Source organism: Tachypleus tridentatus, chromosome 13, assembly GCF_004210375.1.
Source record: "Tachypleus tridentatus isolate NWPU-2018 chromosome 13, ASM421037v1, whole genome shotgun sequence".
Lineage (NCBI taxonomy): Eukaryota > Metazoa > Arthropoda > Merostomata > Xiphosura > Limulidae > Tachypleus > Tachypleus tridentatus.
The window spans coordinates 126,470,129-126,490,686 of record NC_134837.1 but is presented as its reverse complement, the minus strand read 5'-3'; the positions used below and the strand labels follow the sequence as shown (position 1 = coordinate 126,490,686).

General features: G+C 35.4%; 1 protein-coding gene across 3 annotated transcripts in view; it reads right to left on the bottom strand.

Annotated features, from left to right (window-relative positions):
* Positions 1-20,558, bottom strand: part of LOC143238019 (cell adhesion molecule Dscam1-like) — a 257,713-nt gene that overhangs the window by 212,687 nt on the left and 24,468 nt on the right. For 2 of the 3 annotated variants that reach the window (XM_076477896.1, XM_076477898.1), the window contains exons 3-5: positions 15,885-16,052; positions 12,513-12,665; positions 7,057-7,350 (exon numbers count right to left, since the gene is read on the bottom strand). In XM_076477896.1, the coding sequence (XP_076334011.1) occupies positions 7,057-7,350; positions 12,513-12,665; positions 15,885-16,052 (615 nt within the window). The remainder of the gene's footprint in view (positions 1-7,056; positions 7,351-12,512; positions 12,666-15,884; positions 16,053-20,558) is intronic. The other variant, XM_076477897.1, reaches the window with a different exon arrangement.

Here is a 20,558-nt window from a genome sequence, read left to right as displayed (position 1 = left end):
AAATTAAGGACGGCTAGCCCAGTTAGCCATTCGTGAAATTCAAAAACAAACCAAAATTAACTAGGTCCTTCCCATTAATTTTAAAGACGTGTGTTAACGAAACACTTAATTAGGTCATCTCTAGGTTTCATCCATAATTATTGAAAATGATATAAACACACTAAATAAATCGTAGTCGTATGGTCGAGAGTTCGAGTCGAGGCTGGCTTGCATCATGCTGTCGTATCCACACTTGTTTCACTCTACCCATATGTTAGCTCTGGGGGTTAAACTGAAATGATCTGGCATCCCGTTCAGGGGACAGGGTTACCATTTCCATCTGTCTCTGCCATTTTAATCCGGGGTTCGAAAGCAATGTATTTATGAGTTTTGCAGGGGCACAGGAAGGACTTAGTTTGAAATTTATGATATTGAGTGTTGAAGTGAATCAGGAAGGAGGTTGTTTATCTATTGTTATAAGATATAAACTGATTAATTTACGTTCTTTACAACAGCGTATTCTGTTTTACACATAGCAACGTTTCTGTGAGAAAGCATGTGGTTCAGGTTAACATCGCAGTTAACTAATTTGCCTCTTAAAGACTTTTTTTTTAATACCAATAACTGAGAAAGTATGTGATTCATAGGGTACCCGAAATTTTTATGAATATTTCACATAATTTCCAAATCATAGTGATCCATAATTAAATTGTCAATATGTGTGCTTAAAGTTCTAAAACAATGGAAGTCCAATTGAAATGAAGCGTGAAAGAAAATTTACTACACAGCGCGCATGCCCAGTGCAGTAATTATGCAAAAACAAAACAAAGGTCAGGCAAACACTGTTGCTGGTGATCGCGTGATCCGGAGACTTCTAACGAAAATTCCAAGAACAATATCCGTAATGACAGGGAGTTCCCAGAAATTTGTAAGTGGAAACTGCTGTACTAGGCCTAGTACACTGATAGCTCTAATACACTGAAGATGTGTTCGTCTTTTGAGTCGCAGGACAGAAACGTTAACCCTCCTATTCACACTAGAACGAGCGTTATCTCTTTACCGGCTCGATAAACAACAACCCATACATTGAAATTAAATGTCGCAATACAAAAGACTCAAATATTATCTGTTAAAAAGGTTGAAATGAATTATGCAAACTTGGGATACGGTACTCAACACACGTTACAAGAACAGAATATAGACCTGAGATTTGCTACGCCTATACGACTCAAACTATATTTTTGAACGACACCTAGACTTTTGAACCCGTTTGAAATTTTCAACTAGATTAAATATTTTACTTATCTAACGGGGTATTCGTCGAGGATTTTTTTTACTTTGTATTGAGTACTGTACATTTTTTTTTTTTTATAATATTTTTCATTCAAATGTAAACGTAAACTTTTATAACAAAATCGTTTTCTGTGATTTTGACACGACTTGTGTAGTGGAGAAATGAGAATAATTCTGTATACCTCATTCATAGCAATGCATAATTAGACTAGACGGTTCGGTGAAACTAAACTATCGTGTATTTTAGTTTAAAACGGGTGTAATGTCTAGTATGCATACATCTTTAAAAAATTATATTTGACGTTTTATTGCTTCTGTGTAGTTTTGCCTCTATCTGTATAAGTCTGTCGTTAAGTGTCAAGTTACACAATGGCTGATTGCGTTATGTTTGATGCAGGATTCTAATATCTGATATCAGCGTTATAAGCCTTTGAATTTACTGTAAACGTACAGGGAGGTTTAACTTGTTACAAATGTGGAAAAATATATGTAAATCCTATTGAGGTATGAGTGGGCGTTTAAACTGAAAAGTAGTTACGGTTGATACTTGAAACGGTTTATCATTGTTGAAACTAAATAACTACAAGGTTGAGGAAAACAAAGACAATTTTACTGTTTTTATGGTTCACATATACCTTATTTATTACTACTGGGATCTAACCAGTAAGGTCCAGCATGGCCAGGTATTTAAAGCACTCGACTCCTAATTTGAGGATCGCGGGCTGAAATCCCCGTAACACCAAACATGGTCGCCATTTCAGCCGTGTGGGTGTTATAATTTGACGGTCAGTCCCCATTATTCGGTGGTAAAAGAGTAGACCAAGAGTTGGTGATTGGTGGTGATGACTAGCTGCCTCCCCTCTATTCTTATATTGCTAAATTAAAGACGGCTAGTGGAGATAGCTCTCGTGTAGCTTTGCGTGAAATTCAAAAACAAACAACCTTATCAGTAAAGGTGCTCAGTAATACGAATTAAGCGAAATATTTATTTTTTCAAGTTTTTATTAGATCATTTCTTTGCCTTACTATATTTTTCTTTCCTGTGTATTTAAAATCACATAAGTCATCCTTAAACTGTCAAATAACTTAGTTCAGAGTGTGAACTCTTAAGTATAAAAATTATCTTTTAACCGTTAAATCTCTTTTAATTTGTTTAAAATTCGTGCAGAGTTACACAAGGTCTATCTGTCCTAGTCGTCCCTAATTTAGCAGTGTAAGACCAGAGGAAAGGCGGCTAGTCATTACCACCCACTGCCAACTCTTGAACTTCTCCTTTACCAACGAATATTGGGATTAACTGTCAAATATTATAACGCTACCACGGCTGAAAGGACCAACACATTTGGTACGACAAGGATTTGAACCCGTGATCCTCTGATTTTGAATTAAGTGCCCGAACCACCTGGACCATTTCTTTTTGTGCCATTATAACTAACTGTGGTGTTATTAGAGAACTAAGCTTCTATGCGTTTAAACATTTAGGTCTGATTTAAGGAATGGTCAGGTCACACACTACTAATACTCATATAATCCTGTATCTTTCTCTAAATTACTATAAGGAGGATAGTCAGTTAGCAAAACCCACAGCCATCTCTGTCCGACTTTATGAACTGAATAACGGAACCCATGAAACTCTGGAAACGTTAGTGCACCTTATCCCCTAGGTTACGTCTGGCCCCGAGATTAAAGAAGGCCATTACCAACACAATTTGCCTGTCTCGACGTATTCGTAACACTTACGTAAAGCCTGATAGACATGGCTTTAAAAAAAACCCGTTGAGAGCGATCGTATTCAAACTGACGAATCAATGCATTACAAGTTTCAGTTTTCTTACGTATCGATTTAGGATATTTTTTGTCACTTCTAGACAGTATTTTACAGATAATTAACTTCACTAACTTATAAGTTATTTTTTAATCTTGATCTATAAAGTTAGTTTACACTTGACAAGAACGTATTCGTAATTGTTTGGATTTCTCAAATACTGCTGGATTTGGAGAAGAAACTGCATGGGTTAACGAGTAAAATTTGTTTCTAGAAATAGGTGCGATCACTTATTTTATTTTTATATATAGGTCTCTCCTAAAAATATAAAGCACATATTCTGGATACATACGATCTCTATAAAAGCAGTTTTTTTTTCTCTAAAGAAATCATATTTTATTGAGACGCATATCAAAGGTTATTGTTTGTAATTAAGCACAAAGCTACACAAAGGCTATCTGTGCTCTGCCCACCACGGGTATCGAAACCACGTTTTAGCGTCGTAAGACATTTCTGCTGTGCCACTGGAGAGGCCATCTCATAGGTATATTTGTTTATTTATCTTATTGAAGATTGCTTAAAGTTACGCAAGGACTACCTGCGCTAATCCTCCTTAATTTACAAGTGATAGGTTATAGGGATGGTTACCCACCACCAACTCTTGAGCTACTCTTTTTACCACCGAATAAGGGGATTGACTGTCACTCTATAAATCCTTTACAGCTAAAAGGGCGAGCATGTTTCGGCGTGAGGGGGATCCAAACCAGCGACCCTCAGATTACCAATCAAACGTCCTAACCACCTGATCTTAACAAGCTGCTTTTAATGGTTGGAAAGGAGGAATGAACTCTTAACGTAACATTATGTTAAATTAGCATTACGTTAGAGGTACCGCATCTCGTCCTGATATATGAAAACAAAAACACTAAGCAATTAAAACCACTGCGTGTGTTACTGATTTGAATTGTTCGGAGAATTAAAATAAAAAAAACAAACTTTTTTTTTATAAAGTTCGGTATTTCGATGACTTAATAACATACTTCTATCGTTATAAAAATATCTTTTTTCGTTTGTTACAAGTAGTGTATTTAATTCACTGTATTATTAATACCTAATCAAATAAATACGTGTATCTTGCTTCATTAGCGAAACCTAATGGCTAAGGCTTGTTGGAGCACAAACAGTACAAACGATAAATTTTGTTAAGCCTAACTCGTAAGTGCTTTTAGTTTGGTAATAAGTGTTATATTATATAACAGACAGAACGTTCATCAAACGTTACTACACTTTATTATTACAAAGCTCGTAAAAGCCAGCAAAGAATCACGTGGGTATACTACAATTATTATGAGTGTTATTTTGATGTAATAACACACTCTCTCCCCGTCAAACTATCGAGCCTTGCGAGATTAGGCGTTATACGTCATTAGTCTTGATGTCTCGTAAACGACTAGTATAAATATCGTTTCATCTAATTAAGACTATGTGTTGTATCAAGTTAGGTCTGATGCGCTTTGATAATGAAGGAACGAATAATCTTATTGGAAATGGCGAAATTCTGTTTATACATTCTTTCCCAGAAAAAAACAACACCACCAATATATATATAAACAATAATGCTACTTAAATTGCTATAAGTAATAAATAATCAATAAAGTTATATCAACAAGTGATCCATGCTCCTTTAGTTTAGTTGTTAAACACCACACTGTTTTATTAGGTGATTTATCTACTTTAACTATTAAGATCGACTTAACAAACATGATGTCAAAAGCTATTAAAAATAGTAGGTTTTCTGTGTGTGTGTCTTTTTTATTGTGTAGTTGAGATAGTGTTAAGTTTTACAGAGTTCACCGTGGAATCACAGTAAATCGCTTAACGTGACTTTTTTCTAAACAAAGAAATATATTTTTAAAGAACTTTAGTTATTTTAATATCAAATAATCATTTTGATTTATTTGTCCTGGTTTCTTAGATTATGTGCTGGTAGAGCTACTGGTTTCAAACTTTCTGATTTATTTGTCCTGGTTTCTTAGATTATGTACTGGTAGAGCTACTGGTTTCAAACTTTCTGATTTATTTGTTCTAGTTTCTTAGATTATGTACTGGTAGAGCTACTGGTTTCAAACTTTCTGATTTATTTGTTCTAGTTTCTTAGATTATGTACTGGTAGAGCTACTGGTTTCAAACCTTCTGATTTATTTGTTCTAGTTTCTTAGATTATGTACTAGTAGAGCTGATGGTTTCAAACCTTCCGAAGTGTTTGGTCTGTTTTCTCAGAATGTATTCTAGAAGCTTGTTCTGTATTTCTGTGTAGAGCAAAGTAATGTTACAGATTTATTACCTCGGTAAAATTTACTGAAATTTATTTTCTATCTTCTGAAGTTATAATAGATGCCAAGGTTTCTTTGTGGGTTGCTGATACATAGGAGTTGAACTGTGGGTGTATTTTCACTGTATTTACTGTACTTTCGTGTATCTCATCGTGTGTTGCGCAAATGCGCTAAGTTCTAGTCTAAGGATAAACGCAAATAAATTGAGACTGTCTAAGAACAGACTGTTCAGCAGTCTGTCCGTATGAACGGTTTCTAACAACTCGATAAGTTACCTTGTTTCAGTTGATGTTACGTTTGGTCTGCCGCAATCGAAGCTCATATACGGGGATAATAAAGAGTTATACAGATTGCTTCAAGTCATAGATGTTAATATTTGTCATTAGAGACAGGCTAAAACTGAAAGGCTTTACTTAAGGTAATGAATAATAATAATTACATAAACCTACGAACCTGCAAATACCGAGGGAAAACAGATTATTATATTTCGAGCCTGATTAGACGTTTCAGTTGGTACTTAGTGCCAAATAATCCTTCGCCAACTGAATTGTTTTACCCTCGTTTGATGTTATATTGTTTGCTAATCTCTTGATGACGAGAAATCCACTTGAAATAAAAATGTATCTCAGAATTGCTGGTATAGATGTTAACACTTTTATCAATAAAAGCATTAATACCCATACGAGCCGTTCTGAGATACGTGGTAATCTAGCGTAGAAGGTTTGAACATTTAGTCAGCCTAAGTGAACTATCTTCAAGTAATTACTGGATCCAGGTTACAGGTTTATTTCTTCCCTGATATCTGTTTCAATGACTGCGTGCGAGTAATTCCAACTATAATTGAACTATAAAAACAAATGGATCTGATGTTCGTCCAAACACATTTAAAACGGATAACTCATTATCTCAGCTCTCCGGGAATGGGTATCCAGGTGTCCTTCATTAAACTCAATGAACTCGTGCGCACGTTTTTACTGCGGATGCCACATGCATGATGGAAGATGGAAACATTTGATAACATCATCACTTCGTTCGTCAGATGCATGATGTGGTTTATTATAACCTAAAACAACAGCGTTACAAAATATTTGATTCATAAATAACGACCTGCGAGCACAGTTATATTTCCATACTCAATGTTTTCTACAGTAAAAATCGGTATATTAACAGATTTTTGCTTGTAACAGCGTAATGTGCTGTCTTATACGAATGTGAAGCCACAAAGACTGTATTAATTCAAACGTTTAAGATCTTAAATGGTCTGCTGACAAATACGAATGTACAAGACCTTTCCCTATTTGAAAGAAGAGTTTTGTTTTTTGAATTTCGTGCAAAGCTACACGAGGACTATCTGCGTTAGCCGTCCCTAATTTAAGAGTGTAAGACAAGAGGGAAGGCACCTAGTAATCAACACCTACTGTCAACTCTTGGGCTATTCTTTTACCAACAAATAATGGGATTAATCGTTCCATTATAACGCCCCCGCGGCTGAAAGAGCGATCATGTTTGGTGTCATGGGGATTCGAACCCTGGACCCTCAGGTTACTAGTCGAACGCCTTAACCCACCTGGCTATGTCGGGCCTCCAAAAAGAGAAAGGAAAAGAACAATTTACAGGTAAGCCTCGGCGCATTAACACCACAATAGCAGGGTGCAGTGCGAGTAAAAAAGCAGCTCCTTCACTCACCCAACACCTTTAACTCGACCTGGCAATAGTCTTCACCCAGGGAATTGTTAACCACACATAGATATCGTCCCTCGTCGTCCAGCTGGACGCGGTTTATTTTCAGGCTTCCGTGACGCTTCTGTAGTACGGGCCAAGAGTGAACCCTAATTCGTCGGGTCCCTTTTAATTTAAACCACTCGTAGGTGGGGGGTGGATGACCCTGAGCAGCACAGGGAAGGTAAACAATCTTCCCGCTCTTAACTGACACCTGGTGTTGGCGGATAGTAACACTTGGAGCAATGTCTTCTTTTGAGTCTGGAAAAAATAAACTAAACTTAGTGATTAAATAAAATGTTTACGTTACAGAATTTTAAAAGTACATTTAAAATATTTCACAACAAATTATAGTTTAAACATCGTTTTCTAATTTCGCGCAGAGCTACACGAGGTAAGTTTAATCTAACCGTCCATAATTTTGAAATGACTGACTAAAATCAAGGCAGCTAGTCAACGTTACCCACCATCAACTCCTGGGCTACTCTTTAGCCAACAAATAATTGGATTGACGAACACATCATAATGACCCCATGGCTGACAGGGCGAGAATGTTCGGTTTTGAGATTCGTACTCGTGACTCGCAGATTGGTTGTTGACTATCCTAATAACAAATGCCAGGTCGGAATGTTGAAAAAAAAACAATAAAAAAGGGATTCAGATGAAGTAAAATGGAGGATATGATGAAGTTATAACATATTAATCCTAGGATGAGGAATGTTTTCGTTGGTAAAAGTGACCATAAAGTAAACAAGCACAATCTAGGACAATGGAGTTTGTGGTTTAGTTTAGTTGCTGCTTGTTGCAAATTTTGAAGTCGTAAGTATGGGGACTTACTGCTCGCATTTGTGATTTACGTGGATGTTAGATACTTTTATCGAGACAAATGTCTGTCCAGAGACACATTTCATTTTCAAATGCACGTGATACTAAGCCTGTTTAAAAACAGGCATTAAACTAATCGGTTCACACACAGACACAATAACCGTTTTTAGATAGTCTGATATGTGTTTATGCATGTGTGAGTGTGTTTGTTTGTTTCTGAATTTCGAGCAAAGCTACACGAGGGCTATCTGTGCTAGCCGTCCCTAATTTAGCAGTGTAAGACTAGAGGAAAGGCAGCTAGTCATCACCACCCACCATCAACTCTTGGGCTACTCTTTTACCAACGAATAGTGGGTGTGACCGTCATATTATAACGCCTCCACAGCTGAAAGGGTGAGCATGGTTGGCGTGACAGGGATTCGAACCTACGACACTCAGATTGCGAGTCGAGCGCCCTAATTAAAAGCTGCAACAAAATACATTTTAAAAGATTTTCGGGCGTGAACAAGAAACGACTTTAATTAAAAAAAACGTTTTGCCCTTTTTCCCCATTTCTTAGGTTCTTAATTTCAAACTTATAATTTATAATTAGGTTTTTATGACAGAGCAAGCTAAGTGTTTCGAAAGAAGTGTGTGTGTGTGTGTGTTTTCTTATGGCAAAGCCACATTTCGCTATCTGTGGAGTCCACCGAAGGGAGTCGAACCCCTGAATTTAGGTTTCAAAAGAAATAAGAAAGTAAAGTGATCGAATATTAAATACCAATTTAGATACTAGGTGTGGTCACAATTGACTCGACGGTACTCTGGTTACTATCAGACACATTAACGCACATGCTTGTGCCAGACAATGATACATTTTTGACGGTTTTAAGTTTATGCTCACCAATAAACCTATCGGTATTAATACTCCATAATAATGTTTTAACTAAAACCTGATCTATTGAAATTACTTGGCACTTGTATAATGTTTAATGTTAGAACCCGCAATTAAAGAAAACGACTATTTATACATAATTCTAATAATCAGATTGTTTGTAGTGTCTTGTTTGTTTGGAATTTCGCACAAAGCTACTCGAGGGCTATCTGTGCTAGCCGTCCCTAATTTAGCAGTGTAAGACTAGAGGAAAGGCAGCTAGTCATCACCACCCACCGCCAACTCTTGGGCTACTCTTTTACCAACGAAAAGTGGGATTGACCGTCTCATTATACGCCCCCACGGCTGGGAGGGCGAGCATGTTTAGCGCGACTCGGGCGCGAACCCGCGACCCTCGGATTACGAGTCGCACGCCTTACGCGCTTGGCCATGCCGGGCCGTTTGTAGTGTCAAAGTTGGAAGATGACGCAACGATACACGTCGTAACACGTGGAGTGCACGAGACTGTTTTACAAACTCAACTTTTTTTTTACTAATTTTTATCTTGTATAGTAAGTTCTTGTAAGTTTGAGAGTGGAAAACGGCCACGTTTTTAGAATTGTTTATAAAATAATCGTTGTTTAAAAAACAACAGCATCAAATTGTGAGTTTTTAACATTCCACTTTTGACCAAGACTTCCGAATTACTTTTTGAATCTTTACAACTTGTACTATATGTACCGAATTGCTATGGTAACAGTTATACAGTCACTTTTTGTGTACTAGGCGAGAAACGCTCAGAAAAACAGGCCTTTTTGGAAAAGAAGAGAAAGATGTCTATTGCGTGACGTTTGCACTTTGTATGGAAAGTGACATTTGCGCTGAGGGAATTAGCATGTCATTTTACTTGGAGGAAGATATACTTTTAGAGAACAGCGCGTAGATTATTTTCAGTTGTCCAAAAATTGTTCTTACTTCCTAAACATGAGCTCTTACGTTTTCTTTTAAGTATTGACAAAAAAACATATGGGTATATCGAAAACTTGACATTTAACTGTACTTCAATTCTTGCTTTCGAGGTGACCAGAACCAACCGCTATTTAGATAGTTGATACTGGGATGGCCAGATGGTTAGGTTGCAAGTTTGAATCCCGTCACCGAACATAATTTTACGATCAATATCACTATTGGTTAGAATGTCTCATGAGTTGGCAGTGGGTGGAGTTGACCAGCTAGCTGTCTTTGCTCTAACCTATGACATCTAGCCCAGATAACCCTCAAGTAGTATTCTGTAAAATTTAAAACCAAATAACTTTTCTTCAGGAATATCATTCAAGTATTGATATCATGTGGCTTAAATTTTCCGTATGCGAGGTATTATTTCATATGCATATATATATTAACATATCACTTGTTACTCTCTCTCAAGTTTCAATCTCTTCATGAAACTACGTTTACTGTAAAATGTTTTTGTAGCAATGGTTATCATAAGAATATGGTGAGTTTTGTCATCAGTGGATTATAATACTTACGTCTAACATTCTGTGACATATAATATTAATACCTAACATTCTGTGACTTATAATATTAATATCTAACATTCTGTGACATATAATACTAATACATAACACTGTGTGACATGTAATTCTAATAACTAACATTCTGTGACACATAATACTAATGTATAATATTCTGTGACACATAATACTAATATGATATTCTGTGACATATAATACTAATATGTAATATTCTGCGAAATATACTTCTAATATTTAACATTCTTCGACATATAATATTAATATCTAACATTCTTTGACATATAATACTAATATATAACATTGTATAATATGTAATACTAATAACTAACATTCTGTGACATATAATACTAATATATAACATTATGTGACATATAATACTAATATCTAACATTCTGCGACATATAATACTAATGTTTAATATTCTGTGACATATAATACTAATATGTAACATTTTGTAACATATAATAATAACATATACCATTCTATGACTTATAATGCTTATATCAGATATTCTGCGTCTTATAATTTGTTTGAACTTAAGCATAAAACAACAAAAGGAACATTTCTACTCTGCTAAACAAGAGTAACCTGGATTCTAGTCCACAGGCATACCGATATGCTACCGGGGGCGCGACTTTTAAGACTGGTGTTAAACATTATGTGATTTATAATATCAATATTAAATATCCTGTGACTTATAACGCTGATATAAAGTATTATCTGACTTATAATATTAATATAAAATATTCTGTGAATTATAATACTGACATAAAATATCATGTGACTTATAATATTGATATGAAATATTTTGTGAATTATAATACTGACATCAAGTATTATGATGTGACTTATAATATTGATATAAAATATTCTGTGAATTATAATACTGACATAAAATACTCTGTGACTTATAATATTGATATGAAATATTCTGTGAATTATAATACTGACATCAAGTATTATGATGTGACTTATAATATTGATATAAAATATTCTGTGAATTATAATACTGACATAAAATATTATGTGACTTATAATATTAATATAAAATATTCTGTGAATTATAATACTGACAAATATTCTGTTACTTATAATGCTGATATGTCGACTTTTAATATCAACGTTTCAAAATATTATTCATCAGGTTTTTCTTAACCTCAGTAACAATAAGTTGTTTTTTATGTTTATGAAACTCGTTTTCTTAATTATCTGTCTGTTTTCTCGGTATTGCACGTTTTCAATTCGCTCACGCTCTGTTGAACACGTAAAATCACCATTTTCCTGACAATTCGATAAGTTACCTCGGCAACGCACGTTTTTCTTCTGTGAATGGTCCTGAAATGTAGGTGGGAATTAGAAAAAATCAGTGGACTTCATCCGTTCCAAGAACCATTTAAATTTTTTTACCACCAGCAAGAAATTCACTCATGTTTTTTGAAAACGTTACGAATTCATGGTTGTTTGACCGAACCACCTGATTACGTGTTTTATCCTTTTTGTTGTTGTTGTTTTGAATTAAGCACAAAGCTTAATGGGCTATTTGTGCTCTGCCAACTACGGGTATCGAAACCTGGTTTTTAGCGTTGTAAGTTCGCAGACATACCGCTGAGCCACTGGGGGACATCCTTTTTGTTTGGTGTATACTATCATATTCTCTACTCTCTTATCGTTTGTGCAGCCCATGCATTTTGTTAATAACGAACTGCTAGCATTTTCGGTTGTAAAATTCCATGGAGGTCCGATATGGCCATGTCGTTAGGGCGCTCGTTTCGTAATCTGAGGATCGTGAGTTCGAATCCCCATCACATCAAACATGCTTACCCGTTCATCAGTCTGGACGTTATAATGTGACGGTCAAACCCACTATTTGTTGGTAATAGAGTAACCCAAGAGGTGGCGGTGGGTGGTGATGACTAGTTGCTTTCCCTCTAGTCTTACATTGCTAAATTAGGGACGGCTAGCGCAGATAGCCCTCGAGTAGCTTTGCGCGAAATTAAAAAACAAACAAACGTTATTATTATATTTATATGGATAAACCTATTTTTATTTTCAATAATGACAGTTCTACCAGAAACACTATTTAACATAACAGTAAAAAAAAGCCTCGTTTGAAGAATTCAGTGTTTATTTAGATTGTTATGTGAGGGCCATTAGTTTCATCTTTTGCTGATTGAAATAATTTAAATGAATATATTAGGAACACTCACTTATGATAATAATCCTAGCGATATTGTCACTGGTCCTCACTTCACCAGTCAGAAGGTTCTTGGTTTTACATCTGTACGTCTTTCTTGTGTCTTCCGGAGACACCTGGTGGATGTGTAAATCGCCGTTGGTGTAAAGTACGTATTTCTCTCCTGCTAAATAATAAGAAAATAACCTTATCGTCAACGAGAAAAATGAATAAGATAAACGGATGACAGAATCTTCTTGGAATGCACCTTGGTTTACACCTTACTATTTAAAAACTGTTGCTATCAAAAGTTTTCCGATTAAATTCACTATTTAAAACTATTGATTAATAACACTGTTTGAAATTAAGCACAAAACAATGCAATGGGATATCTGTGTTCTGTCCAATACGGGTATCGAAACCCGAATTCTAGGATTGTAAGTCCGCAACACACATGTCGCTGTACCACTGTTGGTTATAGTGGTTGTGGGGAAGCTGATTAATAAGCACTACATATGATTTTAATTAGTGCTCTGGGGTTATGCCGACATAAGATGCTGTTCCAAGGTTCGAGCCGCGAGATGATATTGGAAAAAAAACAAAACTCGTTCCACGCTTATAGATACAGGGAAATTTTATTAAGTGGCGAGTTGTTTTGAATGGTTGTCCTTTCACTAAGTCTTAGGGTCTTTGACCTGGCCGTTTAACACATGTGGCAAACAAAATGGCATGTGCCAATAAAACCAAATTTAATATGATTAAATTCAGGTTCCAACTTCACGAATTCCAGGACCTTTAGTACCGCTCCATTTGGGACGTATACTCTAGTGTGGACGACGTATATTAAAATGAACCTAACTATATGTCACATAAATGGTGTTGTGAACAATTAAAGACAACTTGCATCATAAAAAAAATTGTCAAGGTCCCAACGGTTGCATTACATAAGAGATTTTTTAAGGCCAAACGTAAGAAATTGCCAAGGTCTCAACAATAGTATCGCAAAAGAAATTTTAAAAGTATAAATTGTGTGTGTGTGTGTGTGTGTTTCTTACAGCAAAGCCACATCGGGCTATCTGCTGAGCCCACCGAGGGGAATCGAACCCTTGATTTTAGCGTTGTAAACCCGTAGATTTACCGTTGTACTAGCGTGGGGCGAACAGTATAAATAGCCGTATTATAATGTGTATAAAAATAAATAACCCGGTACATTTGGTAGTGTATTATATAGTTATATAATACACTATATAATACAAAGTTTAGTATAAGGAAGCACCTACAACGAAGTACTGTAGTAGTGATTCGACTACGTTAACGTACATCGATTATTTGTGCCAAAATCAACATTTTTACAAATAATTATATTTTTTCCACGTGTACGGAGATTGTTATTACCGTACTTTGTAAAACTAACACCAGGTGATTTAAAAACTTATAATCTGCAAAATGATTACTAGAAAACCTCTTAAGATTTTCATTATTTTAATATAGTAGCTTTTCTTTTTTTAGAAATACACATGTCAAACGAAACCTCTTTTTCTTTCAACCGTTCCAAAGTTTTGTCCCATCATCGAAATGCTTGCTCTTCCAGTTTTAGGAGCATTATAATGTTTTGGTCCATCCTTCTTTTCGTTGGTGGCCCCCAATAGCACAACGATATGTTTGTGGACTCACACCGCCATAAAGAGGGTTTCCATACTCGAGATGAGCAGACCACAGATAGTACATTGTGTAGCTTTGTGCTTAACTTCAAACAAAAAAACTACTTTTTGTTAGTAAAGGATAAACCAGCAGCTGGTGGCGGGTAGTGTTGACCTTCTCCCTGAATAAGGAACTGCTCTATTACAGACATTCATTGAAGTAACTCTGGACGAAATTCAACAACCGAAACAAAAAGTTACTGCAGATAACAGGATCTCGTTGCTTCTCAAATAATTTGGATGGAAATAAAGAATTTACAAGACCAAGTCCAGGCCCGGCACGGCCAGGTGGTTAAGGCACTCGACTTGTAATCTGAGGGCCGTGGGAACGTTATAATGTGACGGTCAATCATTGGTAAAAGAGTATCCCAAGAGTTGGCGGTAGGTGGTGATGACCAGCTGCCTTCCCTCTTGTCTTACACTGCTAAATTAGAGACGACTAGTGCAGATAGCCCTCGTGTAACTTTGCGCGAAATTCAGAACAAACAAACAATCAAGACCAAGTCATAATGTGGCTTCAAGACAGGGGCCTTTTTATGAAACAGTTCACCGGAAGACATTATATAAATAAACATAAAACAGTGGAAGTAGCTAACACAGAAAACTTTCCGTATTCTCTAGAAATCAGTTAATTATGGAAGTTAAATGAAATATTTTAATTTTACATAGAAATTGTTGCAATCTTATTTTAGTTATTTTAATAGCTAGTTTTATACAAGTGATTCTAGGTTAGCTCTTTTTGTTTCAGCACCATGATCTATATAAATTGTGTTAGTTAATTTGTCGTTATTCCAGTACCATGTTTTATCAATATAAATGTTTGCATTTAAGATGCTGTCTTAGCATCTTGTTTTATATTCCAAATCAGTTAGCCCATTGCGTAGCTTTGTGCTTAATTCGAAACAACAAACAACAACTCTCTGCATAATATTCTACATAAATTATTGTTATAGATCAACTGCCATAGTTTCAACATGGTGCTCTAAATAAATGTATCCCACATAGACAAGTCATCTCAACATCATCTAAATAAATAATTACGTTGTCTCAGCATTACGTTCTATATATATTATTCCAGGTTGTCTGACGTTGTTTAACATTATTAACGGGTCTAGGTTTATTGGTGTTGTCTCAGCATTACGTTCTATATATATTATTCCAGGTTGTCTCACGTTGTTTAACATTATTAACGGGTCTAGGTTTATTGGTGTTGTCTCAGCGTCACGTTCTATATATATTATTCCAGGTTGTCTCACGTTGTTTAACATTATTAACGGGTCTAGGTTTATTGGTGTTGTCTCAGCGTCACGTTCTATATATATTATTCCAGGTTGTCTGACGTTGTTTAACATTATTAACGGGTCTAGGTTTATTGGTGTTGTCTCAGCGTCACCTTCTATATAAATGCTCTTCCAACATTATGTTCTCCCATAATTATACGCCTCATTTTTCTAAGAAAAACAGTGGGATTGTTTTTATAACAACAAAATCTTGCGCTACATTTAAAACATATAACTGAAAACAGCAGGAACTTTTTTGAACTCTAAACCAAAACACAAACAAACAATGAGTACCTAGAAAACTAAACGTTATTTGAAAATATTCATTAATAACTTTTAATTTCAAACTAATTCGGTTTAAGCCACCCGTAGCAACTTGTAAAGTATTAGTGCCAAAGACCTTTTGTACGTGTAAATAAAGTTTACCTGGGCTAAAAGGCGACACAGCAGAACTTCTGACGTTATCGTCGATGTTCCACGAAGTCACGTGAACATAACTAGATACAAAAGATGGAACATAGCAATTCAATACTGCTGTAGTTCCCATGACAACGGTTTTATCGTATACTCGGATGTTGTAGCCTGTCTCCATAACTAAAAACCAAAACAAAGAGCACATAAAACAAATTCCACGTTATTTAGTTTATCACTGAGAAAACTTTACAAGAGTATAGTTTGGTCATGATTAGTGTTAGTTAGTAACTTACATATGTTCTTCTGTTATCATAAGTGAAATAAAATAGTTTTGAAACACATTTCTATCTTTTTTCTTAGAAAGATTACCTACAATAAACAGGAAAAATGTTATGTTTTATGCTTTTCTATCCTATATAGATCGTTGATACCAGCATCACGATTATCACAATGAGTTCTTGCAATTACAAATTAAAAGTCTAAATATTTAAGATATTATAACAATACTAAGGTATTCAAGGTTATCATAACGAATGCCTACAATCAAATCTTACAGTCTAAGTATAAAAATACTAACAGCAAATAGTAAAGTAGTTCATTGTGAGTTTGGTTTGTTTTGAATTTCCTACAGAGCTACACGAGGGCTATCTGCGCTAGCCGTCCCTAATTTAGGAGTGTAAGACTAGAGGGAAGGCAGTTAGTCATCACCACCCATCGCCAACTCTGGAGCTACGTTTTTACCAATGAATAGTGGGATTGACCATCACATTCCAACGTCCCCATGGTTGAAAGGGCGAGCGTGTTCGGTGCGACTCTCAGAAATATGAGTCGAGCGCCTTAACCATCTGACCATGTCGGGCCATTCATTATAAGAAGCGTGGAATAAACTTAACAGTTGTTGAAACTGATGAAATTACTAACAAACCATGACATCTTTGGTTCTGATCGACCGACTGAGACGATAATTTTTAATAGATCTATAGGTGGCTAATGTGTCTCAATTCTCTGTCAATAATTTCAGATCAATGTAACCTATCATGATATATAGCTAAGCCTTAAAAAGTAAAGTTTATAAACGAATGAAACCCAATCCTCTGCAAAAAACTGACGACAGTTACGTGACGTTAAACGACCAAGTGGTTAGGGTGCTCGACTCATAATCTGAGAGTCGCGGACTCGAATGCCCATCACAACAAACATGCTAGTCCTTTCAGCCTTGGGAGTGTTATTATGCGACGGTCAATCCCACTATTTGTTGGTAAAAAAGTAACCCAAGAGTTGGCGGTGGGTGATGATGATTAGTAGCCTTCCCCCTAGTCTTACCCTGCTAAAGTAGAAACAGTTAGTACAGATAGCCCTCGTGTAGCTTTGCGCGAAGTTCAAAACAAACAAACCTCTTAAATAATAGTCTTTTACATTAATACTAAATAGCACCGTTTTTGACATTCCTATTAAATAATGTTGTTTTTGAACTTTCTGTTGAACAATGTTTTTTCGACATTCCTATTGAACAATTATCTTGACATTCCTATTGAACAATTATCCTGACATTCCTATTGAATTACGTTGGTTTTGACATCTTTGTTAATAATATAATTTCGGGACGTTTACATTACTTGCTTTATTTCTTTTCCCACACTTGAAATCGTTACTGATAGTCGAACCTTAATAATTACATCTTAATTCAGTGGCTGGGATCGAACACAGAATTTTGAATAAGAGTCTTTTTCATCATTTTCTATTTGCTTATTTTTATTTGCATTTATTTTTAGTCCGTCAAAAACACTGTTAAATAAATCTTGTTCTCGGGTTCACCCAAAATGAATGTATCATCAGCAAACCCATTATCATAAATAGTAATTCCATTAATATTGGCCATTTCTGTAATAGTAATTACCTCTATCGTGAACATTTCTGCATACAAATTACATTATATCGATAACAGCAAAGATCTTTGTCAAACGCCTTCTTTAAACGAGTTCCAAGTACTTGTGTAATAAAGTGTTTGAAAGGTACAGGTTGTGTCTTTCAGTCGATTTCGGAAAATTACGATTGACTTAAACCAAGCAAATACTGTTGATGAAAAGAGGAATTTTATAGCAGTTTATCAAACATAAGTGTGCTAATAATGATGTAGTAATGGATAATGCTTAACCATAAATATATATATATATATAAATATATATTGAACAATTATCTTGACATTCCTATTGAATTACGTTGGTTTTGACATCTTTGTTAATAATATAATTTCGGGACGTTTACATTACTTGCTTTATTTCTTTTCCCACACTTGAAATCGTTACTGATAGTCGAACCTTAATAATTACATCTTAATTATTATAGAGAGAGAGAGAGAATATAATTTGTTCATCACTGGAGACACCAGTTTTCTAATTTAAACGCTTACTTGTTATCTCACATTACCTTCACTATAGTTTTAGAATTATGATAACATTCATTGTCTAATCTTATGGAAAAAGAAATTTTAAAGGATGTTCACTGATGCCAAAATGTAAAAGAAATAACTTTCTCACACTTTACAATCAGTTTGTAGGTAAAGCTTCGTAAATTATCTTTATAACCTAAGTGCGAGCGCACGTGTCTGATGAGAGTAAATTTGTACCGATACACATTCCGTTTGTTGTGAAACTGTATAACATTTTTATAACTTCAACATTCGTTTGGCTTGTTTTGAATTTTGCGCAAAGCTACACGAGGGCTATCTGCGCTAGCCGTCCCTACTTTAGCAGGGTAAGACTAGAGGGATGGCAGCTAGTCATCACCACACACCGTCAACTCTTGGACTACTCTTTTACCAACGAATAGTGGGATTGACCGTCACATTATAATGCCCCCCACGGCTAAAAGGGCGAGAATGTTTTGGTGCGACGAGGTTTCGAACCCACGACCTCCGGATTACGAGTCCAGTGCCTTAACCACCTGGCCGTGCCGGACTTAACTTCAACATAAGTACGCGTATTTAAAATTACAGTGGTTTTGCCCCATTAAACATGGTTGTTAAATGGTGAATTCATACGTAATACAACATATAAATGCATAGCTGTTGTAACATCTTGGAGTTTAAGTAAGTTTAAGTAACATTATGATGAAAATGCTATAAATGTGATCCAATATCTCTTTCATTACGCACAGAGTGGGTAATTATTTTCTGGTTACCCTGTACATAAGCTTTCACAAACTGTGTATGTAATGTTAGTTAATTATAAAGCTACCCATAAACACAAAGCGAGTTGCTACTAGTTGTTTATTTTTAAGAGCACATTTTAGGATCGAACGCTGAACTTTAGCATTATAAGTTTCCAAGGTTTTCACTGAGCTTCAGGTAGTCGAATTATTACGGTTTGGAATCAACACGGACGATTTATGTTTTAAAATAGTTTAAATATTACTCACAAATTTTCTGATACGGTTTCATACGCTGCGCATTATGAAACATTAGCTCGTCCAAGAAACAGTACTGAAGTTATAAATTTGGTTGTCAAGGGAAGAGTTCCCTAGATACATGCTCGGATGTCAAGAGAACAGTATCCAAGACACACACTTGGTTGTCAAGAGAACAGTATCCAAGATAAAAACTCGGTTGTCAAGAAAAAAAATTGAAGATATGGTTATGAGAAATCTCAAGTAGGAAACCGCTGGTAATGTTAAAACTTAGAAGCCCATGTAAGTCAAAGACGTATATTTACTTACGTTTCGTGCACGTGGGCTGAGATCAGTTGATAGAGTTATGTTTACTTGGAATTTTGAAGAAAGAGAAATTTAAACACATACACGAGCAAAATTATTACATGTGGTATTCTCGATAAGGAAGACATGCAAGTTATAGGTAAAGTTTTATTACGTAACATTCAAACATATTTCTTTGTACACCATTACTTCCATTTTGAACGTGTATATTAAATTATGGTAAAGTTTACTTATCGTAACTGTTTTCTCGTTTCCCCCAACACAAATTCTTGACGTAAGATCTATAAATCCCATGCCGCCCTGAAGGACCCAAAGTCCCATATCGGCCGTAGATTTTGTGAGTTACCGGATAGTGCTTGTTGTCGGTCTTTTCTTCGCCACTTGTTTGCTTACCGTCCATGACCACAGTTTGTTTGTTAATGTATGTGTCAGTAATGTGCGTGGGTATTTATATCTGTAAAGACGCATACGTTTTTTTTGTTGTTTTTTTTTTCATGTGGCATAACCTAATAACCAATCACGAGTGTGGATTTGAGAAAGTACATTTCTGAGCGCCCTCGGTTGATTCTGACCCAGAGCTCCAACCAGGGCCCAGTTAAATCTTAAACCACAATATTTGCCACATTTTCTCTCTCTCTTATCGTAACTTTGAATACATATATACATATATATATATATATATATATTCATTTTTGTCGTTATAGTTTTGCATTTCCTGCCTTAAAACAAAAATGTTTTTATGACTAAACTTGAGTGAACATAAAACATAAAAATATTTGACAAACAAAAGAACATGTAATATTAAACTATAAAGGTTTAGAATGAAACATGCAACCAGCAGAAATGTTCTTCTATGAAGTTTCAACTATACCTCATGAGAATATAACCATCCTGAAACAATCCAAAGATGATATGCTTAGATTATTAGCATTAATAGGATATATAACTTAGATCGTTAACACATATACGGTACAT